The sequence below is a fragment of the Schistocerca serialis genome, chromosome 6, assembly GCF_023864345.2.
Source record: "Schistocerca serialis cubense isolate TAMUIC-IGC-003099 chromosome 6, iqSchSeri2.2, whole genome shotgun sequence".
NCBI lineage: Eukaryota > Metazoa > Arthropoda > Insecta > Orthoptera > Acrididae > Schistocerca > Schistocerca serialis.
Genome location: NC_064643.1, coordinates 492277688 through 492296644, shown reverse-complemented (window position 1 = coordinate 492296644; position 18957 = coordinate 492277688). Strand labels below are relative to the sequence as shown.

At 46.4% G+C, this 18957-nt stretch overlaps 1 protein-coding gene across 1 annotated transcript in view; it reads left to right on the top strand.

Annotated features, from left to right (window-relative positions):
* LOC126484950 (uncharacterized protein KIAA1522-like) overlaps positions 1-18957 on the top strand; it is a 488837-nt gene that overhangs the window by 290460 nt on the left and 179420 nt on the right. The window contains exon 3 of the mRNA XM_050108551.1: positions 9885-10255. Within this exon, the coding sequence (XP_049964508.1) occupies positions 9885-10255 (371 nt within the window). The remainder of the gene's footprint in view (positions 1-9884; positions 10256-18957) is intronic.

Sequence of the window (18957 nt, the reverse complement as noted above, 5' to 3'; positions counted from 1 at the left end):
TAGATAGTGGATGCAACTGCGGCTCTCGATCCTCGATAATCTTCAGCAGCTGAAGTCCACCCGATGGTCAGCTCAAGCTGGACTTGACCAGCAGGAGCGAAAAATCACTGAAGACGTCTCCAGACGGATCAGGAGCAGCCATAGTACCGATTATCTCAAGACGACAAACGTCGAATCTGCTAATAGTTGGAATAGTTGATTGCGGCCTTGCCTTTAAGCAATACAGTTTTTAATGTAATAAGGTCTACCTAATATCCTGTTCCTCAACTTTTTTATGTCGTTTTAAGGCAACCAAGAACAACATGAATATAACTCTTTATTTTTCTTTTCCTTCATTCTTCATCTTTCATTTTCTCAGAATCATAAATCTGACCTTTCGACTCTAGTTGTTTTTCTGTTTCTTTTATCTTCCTGAAAACCTGTGAGGCAATAAAGGCTGCGTAAATGATCTAGTGGAGAATTTCGGAAGTCCTGAAAGGTTGTTCCGAGATGGGGCTATTGTAGGTGTGGAAGGCCTACATACACTCCTGGAAATGGAAAAAAGAACACATTGACACCGGTGTGTCAGACCCACCATACTTGCTCCGGACACTGCGAGAGGGCTGTACAAGCAATGATCACACGCACGGCACAGCGGACACACCAGGAACCGCGGTGTTGGCCGTCGAATGGCGCTAGCTGCGCAGCATTTGTTCACCGCCGCCGTCAGTGTCAGCCAGTTTGCCGTGGCATACGGAGCTCCATCGCAGTCTTTAACACTGGTAGCATGCCGCGACAGCGTGGACGTGAACCGTATGTGCAGTTGACGGACTTTGAGCGAGGGCGTATAGTGGGCATGCGGGAGGCCGGGTGGACGTACCGCCGAATTGCTCAACACGTGGGGCGTGAGGTCTCCACAGTACATCGATGTTGTCGCCAGTGGTCGGCGGAAGGTGCACGTGCCCGTCGACCTGGGACCGGACCGCAGCGACGCACGGATGCACGCCAAGACCGTAGGATCCTACGCAGTGCCGTAGGGGACCGCACCGCCACTTCCCAGCAAATTAGGGACACTGTTGCTCCTGGGGTATCGGCGAGGACCATTCGCAACCGTCTCCATGAAGCTGGGCTACGGTCCCACACACCGTTAGGCCGTCTTCCGCTCACGCCCCAACATCGTGCAGCCCGCCTCCAGTGGTGCCGCGACAGGCGTGAATGGAGGGACGAATGGAGACGTGTCGTCTTCAGCGATGAGAGTCGCTTCTGCCTTGGTGCCAATGATGGTCGTATGCGTGTTTGGCGCCGTGCAGGTGAGCGCCACAATCAGGACTGCATACGACCGAGGCACACAGGGCCAACACCCGGCATCATGGTGTGGGGAGCGATCTCCTACACTGGCCGTACACCACTGGTGATCGTCGAGGGGACACTGAATAGTGCACGGTACATCCAAACCGTCATCGAACCCATCGTTCTACCATTCCTAGACCGGCAAGGGAACTTGCTGTTCCAACAGGACAATGCACGTCCTCATGTATCCCGTGGCACCCAACGTGCTCTAGAAGGTGTACGTCAACTACCCTGGCCAGCAAGATCTCCGGATCTGTCCCCCATTGAGCATGTTTGGGACTGGATGAAGCGTCGTCTCACGCGGTCTGCACGTCCAGCACGAACGCTGGTCCAACTGAGGCGCCAGGTGGAAATGGCATGGCAAGGCGTTCCACAGGACTACATCCAGCATCTCTACGATCGTCTCCATGGGAAAATAGCAGCCTGCATTGCTGCGAAAGGTGGATATACACTGTACTAGTGCCGACATTGTGCACGCTCTGTTGCCTGTGTCTATGTGCCTGTGGTTCTGTCAGTGTGATCATGTGATGTATCTGACCCCAGGAATGTGTCAATAAAGTTTCCCCTTCCTGGGACAATGAATTCACGGTGTTCGTATTTCAATTTCCAGGAGTGTATAATAATAATTCCGTGTGGTTCAACGGCCTGGCGCATGTTTCTCAATTGGAAACCATTTAAACAACTTGAGTGTCCTTAACCCCAGCAATTATCCACCAGATATAAAGTTCAAAATGGAATCTAAATCATCGTTCCGAGTCTTCATATCCTTAAGAGATGAAGGTTGGGTTAAAGGCAGAATGAAAGTTCAGCGGTCCGAGCGGGATTTGATCCCACGACTTTCCGGTTTCCAAGACCGCGCATTACCACTAGAACGCTAGACAACTATAGATAGCGTAATGCAAGAAGACCTGCAGAGGATTTACCACTGCTGCGGGGACTAGTAGTTGACGCTCAACGTAAAAAAAAAAAAAAATGACGCACTGTGCATAAACATGTGTAGTGACTCATTAAGTTGGCATGACACAATTGGCCATAAATCGCTGGAAACTCATAAAATATGTAGGAGTAACCGTTCGGATTTTCGTGAAGTGGAACGACCACAGAAAACAAATTTAGGGACTAGCAGAGGAGATAGAAGAGATCTAAAAAATAGCGGCGTGTTTCGTTCATGGCTTCGTTTCGTAGTACGAGAGCATTAAGTAGATGCTCATAAAATTCCAGAGTCTGCCCCCCCCCCCCCCCACCCCTCAAAAAAAAAAAGTTATTAGATATCACGGAGTTATTGAGTGCTAAAATTCCGAGAGCGTACGTCCAATGAAGAGTCTGGCAACGTATTACCTGTTCCCTCATACATCCCACGAAATCGCAAAAACGAGGAAATCGGATAAATTATTGCTGATACGGAAGCTAATGGACAAAGTTCTTCGGGTGCATAATTTGCGAAAGCAGCTGGAAAAGGGGAGACCATAGTGTTCCGTCCACCACATAATTTAAGGTGGCCTACATCTACGTCTGCACCCCGCAATACCTTTTGGTATGTGAGGGAGGGTACTTTGTGTACAAACCTCACTTTCCGTCTTTTCTTTTGTAGTAGAAAATTATGAACGGAAAAAACCATTATTGTTAAGCCTGCGTGTGTGCTCAGATCCCTGTAATTTTACCTTCATGGTGTTTTCGAGAGATATATGTAGAAGGAAGTATTATATTAGCTGACTCTTCATGGAGAGTACCCCCTTGAAATTTTATCAGTAAACCATATGCGATGCACAATGCCTTTCTCGTACCGCCTGACCGTACAGGCTTGATGAACATTTTCATGACTGTTTCACGCTTACTAAATTAAATTCTGACAAAACATGCACCTCTTCTTCGGATCTTCTCTATTTTCTCTTTTAATCCCATTTGGTACGTGCTCCAGGCTGAAAAGCAATATTAAAGTATGTGTCGAACAAGGGTTTTTTATGCTATCTTCGTCGCGGGTTCTTCCAGTGATCCTCAGTGTGGAATCTACCTTTTGTAGGACTAGTTTCAAGTGTCCATTTCACTCTAAATTGCTACATACGCATAGTCTCAGATATTCCATGGATTGACTTTTTCCAATGATAGTTCGCCAATTACGTAAGCACACAACAATGGGCTTATTTCTGTGCAACACGTTACTTTAGTTTATGCTGCGTAGATGTAGACTAGGGGATCACACAATACACACTGTCTGATAAATTTATTCTGACGGCTGTTAGTGAACATTTATATGAGGTGTTTCTACACTTCGCCTTAACGACGGTTTGAACGCTGCTGGGACACTTTCAGTGAGGTGTCTGAATGACTGTGGAGGAATCCCGGCCCATCTTCATGGACAGTCCAGATGAGAGAAGGTAGCAGTGTTAGCCGCTGTGGTCTGAAGCGTAGTGACGTTCTCACTCATCCCATAGTTGTTCCATTAGTTCACGTCGGATCTCTGTGTAGGGCACTACATTTCAAGAATGTTACTCTCCACAAAAACTTGCCCCACATACGCTGCTTTATGACAACACGCATTATCATACTGATGCAATCGTCACCAACTTTTTCTTCCAATACACGCAGCACACAGAGCTCTAAATTGTTTACACATCCTTCGGAATTTACTGTTTTCTTAAGCACAATAAGGGAACCACAGCCTAACCACGGAAATCACTTTCGCATCCTACCGCCACGTCTTCTGTACTCCACTATGCATGATGTTCTCCACGCATTCGCGGAATCCATACATTTCCGTCGGATTTCCACAGTATACAGCTTGATTCAGCACTCCAACTCACGCATTCCAGTCACTCATTTTCCATTGGCGTCGCTCTTGACATCACCTCAAGCTTCGCTCGGCACTGGCTACAGAAATGAACGGCTCATGAGAAGCTACTCGATCACTGTGTCCCATTATTTTTAAACCCCTACGCGCAGCCATTGTGATACCTGGACTGCTGGCAGCACTCTGAAACATACGAGTGACTCCTTCCGTTGATTCTACGCGATTTTTTATAACCACCCTCCACAATGCTCGATACTGTCGGTCAGTGCACGAGGTCTGCGTGGTCATGGTATTGCTGTGGTTGTTCCATCGCGTTTTCACTTTACAATCACATCACCAACAGTCGATTTGGACAGCTTCAAGAGGATTAAAATTTCCCTTCAAAAATGGTTCAAAGGGCTCTGAGCACTATGGGACTTAACAGCGGAGGTCATCAGCCTAACTAACCTAAGGACGTCACACACATACATGCCCGAGGCAGGATTCGAACCTGCGACCGCAGTGGTCGCGCTGTTCCAGACTGAAAGCGCCTAGAATCGCTCGGCCACTCCGGCCGGCAAAATTTCCCTGAAAGATCCAGTGACTAGACCACGTTCAGAGTTACTGATTTCTCCTGACCGACCCACTTTGCTGTTACTGCTTCTCTACTAACAGCACAATACTCCTCGTCTCCTCTTTTATGGGTTGGTTTGTTCTTCGTGACATCTAGTGGCCACACCGCGTTACGAGGGGTGTTCAATAAGTAATACTTTTTTTTATGGATGCAGATTGACTTTATTGAGGATTCCATTACATCGTATTATTCCTCAATCTTTTGGCTACGAAACCGCATTTTTCAACATAATCTTCATTCAAAGTGATGGCGTTACGCCATCTTACTGCGGAGACCTGTATGCCCGCATGGTATCACTCTACTAGTCGACGTCGAAGCCAACGTCTCGATGCATCAATATCTTCTCTATCTTCCACGTAGTGCTTCCCGCGATGCATCCTTCATTGGGACAAAGAGAGGGAAGTCGGAAAGCGAGAGTTCCGGGCTGTAGGATGGACGGGGAAGAGCAATCCAATGAACTTTTGTGATCTCCTCTCGGGTGCGCAGACGTGTGAGGCCTTTGGTTGTCAAGTAGAAGGAAAAGTTCGTTTGCAATTTTGTGGCGACCAACACGCTGAATTCGTTTCTTTAGCTTCCTGAAGGTAGCACATTAAACTTCAGAGTAGATCGTTGCACCGTAGGAGAGGACATCAAAAAGAATAACCCCTTCAGAGTCCCGCAAGATGGTCGCCATGACTTTACCAGTAGAGGTTGCTGCTTCGAACTTTTTCTTCGGAGGAGACTTGGTGTGGTGCAACTCCATGGATTACCGTTTCTGGTTCGAAATGATGAGCCCATGTTCCATCGCCTGTGACGACATTCGACAAAAACTTGTCACTATTAGTCCCGTAAGGCGCAAGCAATTCCGCACAGACAGTTCCTCGTTGCTCTCTATGGTTTCTGTTAGGTGATGACGACCCCAGCGGGCACACAGTTTTGGGTAGTCCAACTGGCGGACGAGTGTGTCGGCACTACCAACAGAGGCGTCCACTTGAGCAGGGAAGTGTTTGATAGTGATCCATCAATCACCTCGAATGAGAGTGCACACACGTTCCAACACTGCACGAGTCACAGCTATGTACGGCCGAACAGCACGCGGGGAGATCGCACACGTTTGGGGGACCTTGTTGCGATGATGACAGAAGCCTCGACCAACGACAAAAAGTGCCTTTGTTCATTGACAGGCCTCCGTAGAGATTCTGCCAGCGCCTATTAATATGTGCGATTCTCTAGTTTACCGCCAAAAGAAACTCAATGACAGTTGTCTTCTTGGATCGCACCTCATTTACAGACGTCATTTTGAAGACTACGTATAGCGACACCACATATCGGAACGTCATGAGACTATAGGGACTGAAGTGGGAATATGCCACGATGTCTACGACCAATTCCGCATTTTTTCAACCGAAATTGCCCCTCGTACATAGGGTAGTCCGAATACTTTTGATGACGAGCCGTTCATTGTGGCTGCCCTGTAACGAGCATTCTCCCGGGTTTCATAGACTTCCGCTGCCATTTGTGGTGGCAGGCAGAGACCTGATGACGGAGGAAGAAACCAATTCAGGCTGGTTAATGAAGGACCGGGGAAGAGGAACTGACTCTTGAACTGCCTGTTGAAGGCCGGGAGACGCGGCTCGCGGCGGCCGTGCTTGCGTTTCGCCGGCCTGCCATTAGGAAGCACCGCGGTCCATTTGCAGATGGACACACCCGCGGGCTGGCGCTGGAGGGCCGCTAAGTGCCGCCGGCAGATGAGATGAGAGGCCGGCGCGGCCGCCGCATTAGCGGGAACGCACAGTCACGCCGGTGGCTGGCGGAGACGGGCCACAAGCTAAGACACCTGCTGGGAGCCCAGGGCGCCGGTTGTTGGCCCTCCCAGGCAGCTCCTCGCTTCGTCGCTGCGAGTCACCTCCTTAAGCCGTCCCCTTAAGGCTGGCCATGGAATACATCTTCATGGCCTTTTGGCAAGATGTAGGTGGGAGGAAGCAGCATGTAGAGTACGATGTTGCAGTGCCTGTTTTGTTCATAGTCAACGGCCTTGCCGCAGTGGTAACACCGGTTCCAGTTAGATCACCGAAGTTAAGCGCTGTTGGGCTTGGCTACCACATGGCTGGGTGACCGCCCGGGTCTGCTGGCAAGTGGAATGCATTCAGACCTTGTGAAGCCAATTGAGGAGCTACTTGATTGAAAATCAGCAGCTCCACTTACGAAAACTGACAACGGCCGGGAGAGCGGCGTGCTGACCACATTCCCCTCCATATCTGCATCCAGTGTCGTCTATGGCCTGAGATTACACGGCGGTCGATCGGCTTCGTTGGATCTCTCGAGACCTGTTCGGATGAAGAAGGGGGTTGTTATTGTGAACTACGACGCAATCTGGAAAGGGCAATGTAGCAATTACAGCCGTTACCTGTATTCAAATTTGTGAAAAAGGACTACCGTCAGCTGCATGATGGAGTGACGACAATGAAAATTTGCGCCAGACCGGGACTGGAACCCGGATTTCCCGCTTATCACGAGCGGTCGCCTTGCCACTAACCTATCCGAGCACCCCTCACGGTCAGACCCAAACACACGTGAATGGGCGACAAAAGGAAGTTTGGCGGTGAAGTGTGCTCAGTTAGCCTCATGGTAAGGCGACCGCTCGCAATAAGCGGGAAATCCGGGTTCAGGTCCTTGTCAGGCACAAATTTTCGTTGTCGTCATTCCATTATACAGCTGATGTAGTCCATATTCGCAACCGCGAATACATTTCATGTACAATATGTGGAGGCTGATTCTGTGACAATGGAACAAAATTTCAGGGATGATGGAAAAGGGCAATGTATCAATTTGAGATAACGGACGCCCTGGTCCGGAAACGACCGAATCTAAACTTATAAGCGAAAGTCGTTCTGATACCTTCTTCTATTGCATGCTCTTTACTTTCCACACTTTGGGAGAAGGTAGTATAGAACAAAACATGTTCAGTTTCACGTCTCTTCATCTGTTCATATCTCGGCAGCCGCCGTCACCTCTATCGTGTATGGACCGTTGTGCACTACAGCTGCCTCGGCGCCGGTTTAGGACAGCGTCATTGTGCCATGCACGGTATACTTTAACCACGGCGGCACGTGAACACTTCACCAACTTAGCCGTTTCGGAAATGCTTCCACCCTTGGACCGAAAGCCAATGATTATACTCGTTTGAGCGTCAGATTTCCGCATTAACACGACTGCCTGTTTTCCAAGTCCCTCCAACGCGCTTTATATGTCCTCCACTGATAGTACTGCCTCGTGCCATCTGTGAGTGGTTATTGCAAGTTGACATTGAACAGAGGCTGTGATCACATTACTGTGACTGTGGCGTATATATCACACATACATCTAATACATTTCACACACATTTATACATGTATTTCATCCGTATCTCTAGCGAGTTTCGCCCCGCAGTTTCACCTAAATTCTGAGCAAGCCTGTAATTCTGTCAGTAACTGATCGCAGTTTCGAAAAAAGAACTGACGCTGGGAACTGTTTCATTCTTCGCTGAATTACACCTTGTGACTCTAGAGAGGACGTTAAATTTATCAGTGGCATTGAGCCGTGTTGCATGATCTTTGGTCCCAAAAAACGCCAGCGAAATTATTGGATCACTCCAGTGCTCATTCTCACGATGTGGTTGATGCAATGACAATGCAAATAAATTCAAAGGCAACTAATTACAGGAAAGAAATCGCAGCACATAGATTTCGGACTTTCCTACATGTCACCTCTGCTCGTCGCCATTCCCGTCCCTAGCGCTAGTGGAATATGTTAACCCACAGCACTTTTATGCAAATAGTGAGTGATGTATAGAACAGTTTTGGTTGCAGTTCCTCCAGGCATTCCTGGCTTACACTTTTGGGTCACGCCATTCGAACGCAATCCCTCAACCACGTGGTTCCGTACTGTCCCTGTAAATTTTTCCATATAGCAAGTGATACGTGTGGCAGGTTCCGTATAAATTTTTCCAGGCGATGCAGAAATACGCTGATAGGTAGCGCGTTAGCAGCGTCCCCCCCTCTCCCGCCTCCCCCCTCCCTCTCCCCCCTCCCCTCCCGCGCTTTATTCACGACTCTACGTGTAAAGTCATCGTGACTGTCCCCAATATTGCACCCAGAGACTCCGGAAACTTTGGATTTAATACTAATATCGGTCGTTATATCATACTTTCACCTGTCACGTTTTCTCAGCCTCACCTCCAGCGCTAGGTGTGGTCGAGCTATATTACAGCACAATATTTTTTTGGAAGTTCTGTACAAATAGTGACGCAAGTATGTGAAAAATTTTGATTGAAATTGCTCCAAACGTATCTGAGTTAAGCGTGCGTGTTACCCTTTTTTCACCCCCCACCACTAAGTAAGTGCCGGCCGGTGTGGCCAAGCGGTTAAAGGCGCTACAGTCTGGAACCGCGCGACCGCTACGGTCGCAGGTTCGAGTCCTGCCTCTGGCATGGATGTGTGTGATGTCCTTAGGTTAGTTAGGTTTAAGTAGTTCTAAGTTCTAGGGGACTGATGACCTTAGAAGTTAAGTCCCATAGTGCTCAGAGCCATTTGAACTAAGTAAGTGGTTCTTATCCCCATAGAAACCTTCGCGGGCATCCACGTAACAATTCACTAAAATTTCATCGTAATGAAATGAGTGGAGTAGGAACGCACAGAAGACAGATAAGCAAGTAGATTGTTCATTTTCGTAAATTGGACTTTCCATTATTGGGCCATATTGAAGTTGTAGCTGAAAAACTACAGCTCGAAAATGGCATAATACCTGACCATCACTAGAAACTAAATAGTAATTGTCTAAGGCGAACAATATTGTCATTTCAGGAATTCTGTACGACTGTAGCACTTTCCCGAAGAAAGATATTCAAATAGAAATTCTTTTCGGGTCGACTTCTGAATCCCTCCCACTGTAACATGACGATGGCAGATTCCAGTACAAAACAGCGTCATCAGATAACAGCCTCAGATTGCTGCGCAGCGTATGCAACAGCTGTTTATGCAGACGGAGAACACCAGCGCTGCTACAACGCTTCCTCGCGATACTTTTGTCCCTCCGTAGTATTGCAGTGTTGTTGCTAACACTATCTGTGTACCGGGAGACCGGCAGCTGTTCCGTGACACTACCTCGCATTACCTGTGCTCTGCCGTGTTGTTGCAGTGCTGTCGACGTGGGGGCGGCGTATGGGCCGCAAGCTGGAGGCGATGCGGCGCCAGAGCGACGGCGGCGCACCCGCCTCCGCCGACCGCGAGCCCAGCGTGCGCAGGAGGCCGGGCTGGCGCCTGGGCCGCGCCTCCGCCCCCGAGGTGTCGCCGCGCCGCCCCCTGCTGCCGCCTGCCTCCGGACCCACCCCCTCCCCCGCTCACGCACCTTCCGCCGGTCTGCCGGTACCCGCCCACGTGGCGGTGTCACTGTCTGCGTCGTCGACGCCGCAGCCGTCACCGCGGCACGAGCTGCTGCACGCCGCGCCCTCACCCCTGCGCAACTTCTTCACTCGCATCGGCTCCACCGGCATGCTCTCTAGGAACCAGGTACCTTTATCGACACACTCTCCAGGAACTAGGTACATCCACCGACATGTTCTCTGGAAATCAGGTACATCTACTGATATGCTCTCCAGGAACCAGGTACGTCTGCCAACATGTTCTCCAGAAATCAGGTACAACTACTGACACACTCTGCAGGAACCAGATACCTATATCAGCATCCTCTATAGGAACCAGGTACTTATATTGGCATGCTCTCCAGGAAACAAGTACCTCCACTTGCAACTCTCCAGGAGCCAGATACCTCACAGGTACCTCTATCAGCATACTCTGCAGAAGCTAGGTACCTCTGCGAGCATGCTCACCAGGAATCAGGTAAATCTACTGATATACTCTCTAGAAACCAGGTAACTCTACGAGTATGCTCTCCAGGAATCAGGTATCTCCATGAGCAGGCTCTCCAGGAATCAGGTAATTCTACTCGCATGCTCTCCAGAAACTAGGTACATCTACTGGCTTGCTCTCCAGGACGAAGATACCTCTACCAGCATGCTCTCCAGGAACCAGTGCGCTGTTACACCTAAACCGTCTGGCATTGTTCTTCTAATTCCAAGTGACGTAAATGAAAAGAAATTGCTCAAGTCTGTAGACGAGATAAATATTAATACGCCGCCGGGATTTCAGATTTATTTTCAACCCAGTATGAGACTGTGGAAGGTATGGACTATGTCCCTACTTGCATGAACCGTTGATTTCTGTGGATACAAGAGAAACGTCGTACGATTTTCAAGACTAATATAAAAAAAATATGTTACTGTTGTTGTGGTCTTCAGTCCAGAGACTCGTTTGACGCAGCTCTCTATGCTACTCTATCCTGTGCAAGCTTCTTCATTTCCAAGTGACTACTGCATCCTACATCCTTCTGATTCTGTTTAGTATATTCAACTCTTGGTCTCCTTCTACGATTTCACCCTCCACGCTGCCCTCCAATACTAAACTGGTGATCCCTTGATGCCTCAGAACATGTCCTACCAACCGATCCCTTCTTCCAGTCAAATTGTCCCCAGTTTTATTCAGCACCTCCTCATTAGTTACATGATCTACCCATCTAATCTTCTGCATTATTCTATAGTATCACATTTCGAAAGCTTCTATTCTCTTCTTGTCTAAATTATTTATCGTCCACGTTTCACATCCATACATGGCTATACTCCATACGAATATTTTGAGAAAAGACTTCCTGATTCTTAAATCTATACTCGATGTTAACGAATTTATCTTCTTCAGAAATGCTTTTCTTTCCATTGCCAGTTTACATTTTATATCCTCCCTACTTCGACCATCATCAGTTATTTTGCTCCCCATATAGCAAAACTCATCTACTACTTTAAGTTCTCATTTCCTAATTTAATTCCATCATCATCACCTGATTTAATGAGACTACATTCCATTTGCTTTTGTTGATGTTCATCTTATAGTCTGCTTTGAAGACACTGTTCATTCCGTTCAACTGCTCTTCCAGGTCCTTTGCTGTCTCTGACAGAATTACAATGTCATGGGCAAACCTCAAAGTTTTTATTTCTTCTTCATGGATTTTAATTCCTACTCCAAATTCTTCTTTTGTTTCCTTTACTGCTTGCTCAATGTATATATTGATAACATCGGGGATAGGCTACAATCCTGTCTCACTCCATTCCCAACCACTGCTTCCCTTTCATGTCCGTCGACTCTTATAACTGCCATCTGGTTTCTGCGCCAAATGTAAATAGCCTTTCGCTCTCTGCATTTGATCCCTGCCACCTTCAAAATTAGAAAGAAAGTATTCCAGTCAACATTGTCAAAAGCTTTCTCTAAGTCTACAAATGCTAGAAACGTAGGTTTGCCATTCCTTAATCTATCTTCTAAGATAAGTCGTAGGGTCAGTATTGCCTCACGTGTTCCAACATTTCTAACATTTCTACGGAATCCAAACTGATCTTCCCCAAGGTCGACTTCTAACAGTATTTCTTTAAAGAATTCGTGTCAGTGTTTTTCAGCCGTGACTTATGAAACTGACAGTTCGGCAATTTTAACAGCTGTCAACACCTGCTTTCTTTGGGGTTGGAATTATTATATTCTTCTTGAAGTCTGATGGTATTTCGCCTGTCTCATACATTTTGCTCAACAGATGGTTGAGTTTTGTCATGGCTGTCTTTCCCAAGGCTTTCAATAGTTCTAATGGAATGCTGTCTACTCCCGCGGCCTTGCTTCGACTTAGGTCATCCAGTACCCTGTCAAATTCTTCACGCAGTATCGTATCTCCCATTTCATCTTCACCTTCGTCCTCTTCCATAATATTGCCCTCAAGTACAATGACCTTGCATAGACCCTCTATGTACTTTTGCCGCTTTTCTGCTTTCCCTTATTTGCTTAGAACTGGTTTTCCCTCTGAGCTCTTGATATTCATACAAGTAGTTCTCTTTTCTCCAAAGGTCTCTTTAATTTTCCTGTAGGCAGTATCTATCTTACCCCTAGTGATATCACTAGGGATAGGAAAAGATGTAGAAGTAATAAAAATATAATTCTGAAATTCGAATATACTAGGATGCTTTTTACCTGAGGGCAGCCTTCATTGCCATTAGACAAAAACAAAAAGAAATAGAAGTCAATTATTGGACTGTAGCCACACACATACAGCTCAGAACCCATCAGAGAGACAATTCTGAACGATGAGAAGCAGATATAGGCGACAAAAGTGGGGAAGATTTCTACGAATCTTACTGCATGGGTGGCGCTGCTGCCCTGCCATTGTAACGGGAAATACCCGCGATCGCGAAGCAGACGAAAGGGCGATCGAGATTGAGAGACATTGCTAAGCTGAACTGCAGTAAACTATAGCAAGACGAGGCACCTGCTGGTACTTTCACGAAGATCTCAGAGAATGGGCTGATATGAAGATGGTCAGACCGTCTAAAAGCCGACCACTGGTACTCCTATTCCTGTGTTCGCACTCATCTCACGAACAAGAAGACGCATCTTTCGATCTTGAATCGCTGTTAATACTCACTGCCGTCTTGAGTAAATTGTTAACTTAACTCAGAATGATGACAGTCGAAATCTAATTCCAGATTTTGGTTCCTCTGTAGGCCTGAAATTATTATTATAAAGCTTATTTCTTCCGTGAAATTTCTTTCATAGTTTAATTTTCCGTTGAATTTCTGAATACTTAGAAATAAGATTGACTATGACTACACCATCGGGTTGTTCTTCATCAAAAGATCCTCAGTCTGTCAACTTATTTATTACTTACTATTTCTACTAAATTCACCCCTTGTTTTTGGCCTCATGCTGCCACCCACGCGAGCATCACGGCACGTAGCGACCTTAACGGAGTTCATAACAAGTGGAGTTATTCCAGGTACCTCTGCTTGCACTAATAGTGAGTATACTGCTATTATGGTAGCACTACTTGCAGAAATAGCATCATCATGGAAGGCTCCTGTCCCATTACCTCACATCGTTTGTACAAGGTGGGGCAAATAAAAGTGAATTTGTGGCAGCATTAACGGAGGAGGAATAGACCTACAGCTACTTCCGAAAAGATGGGGCAACTGTCCATACAGCCGACTGAACCATGGAGCTCATTTATACACTCTGCACCCTTGACAGAGTCGTTAACAGAAGTTAACCGGCCGCCCAAGTCACTTGATCTGTCAGTGTGCAGTTACTTTGTGTGAATAGCCCGCGGTCTAAGGTGTATCGCAACAACCGTCATAGTCTTCAAGAACTGCAGCAGAACAGTTCGGATGAGAGCAATTCCAAAAGTCGAGCTTCCATCCGCCTTCATAAACCTCCTGACCAGGGCCAAAAATTGGCAAGAGACAACAGGTGGTCACATTCAATATCTGCTATAGTCAGGTTCGTAGCGTATTTTCACAGTCACCATCTGTTATATAGTCAGGTTAGTAGTATATTTCCTTTCTTCTGCTGTGTAGCTTTCTACCGCGGAACGCTATTCTTCGGGCCAGTTTTATTAGTCCCGCCCTGTAATTATCCTTCACTGTGTCGATTATGGATTGTTTCATCAGGAGTACTCTTTAATAACAGGTTGGGTAAAGTTCATAAAGCGTAATGGATTGAGGTGCGCCTATTAGTTTATTATATCCTTTGTTGTAAGGTATTATTGAATCAAAGTTATAAAATCATTCCACGAGATTCGAATAAAACTTTGACAAAATGAATGTTTCAGTATGACCTATATTCTCTACCCGCGAATTATTGTTCAATGTTCTTTCTACACGCCGCATTAAAATTTATTACACAACTTGGCCTTCTGCGACCGCTAATTCGCGACCGACCAAATCTGAAGACTCCTCATTAATGAGTACGGCGCGGGCGTGGGCTCCAAGACAAGCAATCCTGAAACTCATTGCTGAGCACTGAGGTGCTTAACAGCGCGTTGTCGCAACTCACAAAGGTTGTGTTTGTTCTCATATCGATTGACTCGCAACAATCGTGACCTTACAAGAATACTGTCCAATCACATTGCCCATTTATTTATTTCTTACGGCGCAATGGGCTGACGCAAGTCTTTTATTTGGACGCCACTTCGGCGACTTACGTGTCCCTCGTCTGTCCCAGTCATTCAACCGGGGAAAGAGGACCTACATCTTAACGTGGGATCCATCGTTCCTGGCGGCTCCTCACATCGTTGAGAGGTAAAGGCTAGATTAAAGAAGGACTAAAAGTTTCCATGGTGCGGATGGGTTTGATTCCATTCGGTTTCTAGGCAACGCTACCGACTAAACGACCACATGCTAGTAGCCAAACTAACCGATAAGTAGTATTTCAGGCGAAACAGACTGCGGACCTTGGACTACCGATAGCACCGATGGATGTCTTACAGTCAGTGTATAAAGAACCTACGCAACTTTGCTCTCGGAATCTACATGAGTAAACAAGTTCTTCATTAACAAACGATTGTATGCGTATGATTAACTGGAAGCACCTGAGGGGTTTTGTGAATCAGTCAGTAAATACTGGACTACTATCCAAAAGGTGTGTGATTCTGTCCTGGATTTGAGATTTTTTTTCATTTATAGCATCTTTCACATAGCAATTTGTTAAAATAAAAAATGCCAATTTGGAGCAAGTTGCATCCAAGCTAAACTGGATAAGCCAGTTCTATTGTAATATCAGTATCCCCCGTTAGTCCTATTTCTTATATATCCCATATGTCTGAGAAATTTTCAAAGATGTTAAGTACGAGTGTTTTGTATACAGTGTCTTTTGCACACTCCCCCCTAAAAAGTTTATGGTCGTGCTGCTTTACAAATATTTAATTAGTTTCCATCTCAGTTTGGATGTTCCATTTATTCGAGGACTGGACTGTCTAATCTCAATGTCATACAGTAATCATATGTCATGTCATATGTCAATTTCATATAGTAATGTCATGTTGCTGGCAATGCTAAGAAGTGTTTTTATTATTTAATTAGCAGCCACAAACTGAGCACAATTCAATTCCTTCTCAGACCCGGTTCCTACTGTACACTTAAAAAACATGACGCATCAAACAAATTACATCGTGTAATCTTTTACGACCAACCATGCCCTGGGAGCAACGAGAGGTTTCGTGTATTCGTTTAATATGCACTTGTTTGAAAAATTACAACAGTACCTTACAAAATCCATTACCGTGCTCAGACTGCAGACATCTGACGTTCATACTTGACGACCAAGATAGCTTTCTTACGTCGTTAGAAGGTTAGCCAAACAGCACTAAATTACAGGGCTCAAGTTAGCAGATTAAGCACTGCACTGTTCGTCATTCGGCTACCCTGTGCAAGACAGAGACAGAATAAACTTCGCATAGCTTGGTGGAACTTGCCGAAATGGCCGATACTACCTCGCCTACTGACGTAGCAGCCTGACCATACATATTTCATTTTGAACATAGGCTGAGTAGTTGCAATGTGTGCAGGCTCGAAGTGCTGTAATAAAACCGCCTTGTTTCCCTATTTCCCAGGAAGAGCCATGCGCCATTCGGGTCGCTCTCGGCAAGTGCTCGCCCACGTGAAAGTGAGTGAGAGAATTGCCGCTTGAAGCGAGGTTACGTGGAAAGCAAGTGCTGAGAAACTAGTGCCCTTCAGTCGGCTTCCACACGCAGATACAGTGGTCTGTTAGTTGACATTTGCAGAACGTACAGTGACTCATTGAACAGAAAGATACACCTGCTCTGTACAGTTTGCAAGCCATGTGCTTCTATGCAAGCACGCTACTTGCGTGTGAACACAGTTTTGAAATTCACTTGCTGCGTATCTTCAGTGATGTGGTGCCGCTGTTGTCGACACCTACAAATATACCCATGCGTATTTGATTTCACTGACACACGTTAATAAAAAAGATCAGCGAGAAACATAGTGGTGGGGACTGAAAGAAAGTACTCCGGAACTCACTCAGTTACGCATGGTGTTTCGCAGTTCCTATTAAAGGCTTCTTGGGGATAAAGTTTTCATGATGAACCAATTTGCGTAATTTACTGTTGGATATACAATAAATTTGAAGATCAGATCACCTTTAAATCTCCCCTACGTCAATTCCTGTTGTAATTATGACATCACACATCGTTTGAAGAAGACGTACTTCCTTTCGTAGAGGAGAAACTGACGACGATTTCTCGAAACATTGCCCATGCCAAGGGCACGTTTAAAACATAGATCAGAACTCACTCTCCCCGCTGTGTACATATGACGACACAAAAGATTTGAAGTGATCCGATCGTCAAGCTTATTTTACATCCAACGGTACATTTCTTAACATGGGTCCCTTATCAAAACCTTATCTACAAAACTGTCTCTACAGCATCTAAAAGCCTGTAATAGGAATTGTGAAAAATCTTGTACATGAAGAGAATTTTCTTACGAAGCTGCAAAATACATTATGTGTTGACGACGTGGTGTGACGGACACCAATACGTCCGTAAAGGACATTTTGTCGACAAAAAAGTTTATGCCTCGGAATATTAACAAAAAATCCTTTTTTAGCCATAACCTATCTGTAACAAACTACATAAACATGACGGTATAAAGGAAAAGAGTTGTGAAATGATCGATAGCATTTCCCTACTCCTGCCCACCTAAAACCAGTCTGGACTCCTGCCAAAAAGAGTCTCTCACAAATTTACATACTAGTTACGATGGTAATATACACTACTGGCCATTAAAATTGCTACACCACGAAGATGACATGATGCAGACGCGAAATTTAACCGACAGGAAGAAGATGCTGTGATATGCAAATGATTAGCTTTTCAGAGCATTCACACAACGTTGGGGCAGGTGGCGACACTTACAACGTGCTGACATGAGGAAAGTTTCCAACCGATTTCTCATACACAAACAGCAGTTGACCGGCGTTGCCTGGTCAAACGTTGTTGTGATGCCTCGTGTAAGGAGGAGAAATGCGTACCATCCATTTTCCGCCTTTGATAAAGGTCGGATTGTAGCGTATCGCGATTACGGTTTATCGTATCGCGACACTGCAGCTCGCATTGGTCGAGATCCCATGACTGTTAGCAGAATATGGAATCGGTGGGTTGAGGATGGTAATACGGAACGCCGTGCTGGATCCCAACGGCCTCGTATCACTAGCAGTCGAGATGACAGTCATCTTATCCGTGCCGGCCGAAGTGGCCGTGCGGTTAAAGGCGCTGCAGTCTGGAACCGCAAGACCGCTACGGTCGCAGGTTCGAATCCTGCCTCGGGCATGGATGTTTGTGATGTCCTTAGGTTAGTTAGGTTTAACTAGTTCTGTTCTAGGGGACTAATGACCTCAGCAGTTGAGTCCCATAGTGCTCAGAGCCATTTGAGCCATCTTATCCGCATGGTTGTAACGGATCGTGCAGACACTTCTCAATTCCTGTATCAACAGTGGCGACGTTTGCAAGACAACAACATCTGCACGAGCATTTCGACGGCGTTTGCAGCAGTATGGACTATCAGCTCGGAGACCATGGCTGCAGTTAACCTTGTCGCTGCATCACAGACAGGAGCGCCTGCGATGTTGTATTCAACGACGAACATGGGTGCACGAATGGCAAAACGTCATTTTTTTCGGATGAATCCAGGTTATGTTTACAGCATCATGATGGTCGCATATGTGTTTGGCGACATCGCGGTGAACGCACATTGGAAGCGTGTATTCGTCATCGCCATACTGGCGTGTCACCCGGCGTGATGGTATGGGGTGCCATTGGTTACACGTCTCGGTCACCTCTTGTTCGCATGACGGCACTTCGAACAGTGGACGTTACATTTCAGATGTGTTACGACCCGTGGCTCTACCCTTCATTCGATGCCTGCGAAACCCTACATTTCAGCAGGATAATGCACGACCGCATGTTGCAGGTCCTGTACGGGCCTTTCTGGATACAGAAAATGTTCGACTGCTGCCCTGGCCAGCACATTCTCCAGATCTCTCACCAATTGAAAACGTCTGGTCAATGGTGGCCGAGCAACTGGCTCGTCACAATACGCCAGTCACTACTCTTGATGAACCGTGGTATCGTGTTGAAGCTGCATGGGCAGCTGTACCTGTACACACCATCCAAGCTCTGTTTGACTCAATGCCCAGGCATATCAAGGTCGTTATTACGGCCACAGATGGTTGTTCTGGGTACTGATTTCTCAGGATCTATGCACCCAAACTGCGTGAAAATGTAATCACATGTCAGCTCTAGTATAATATATTTGTCCAATGAATACCCG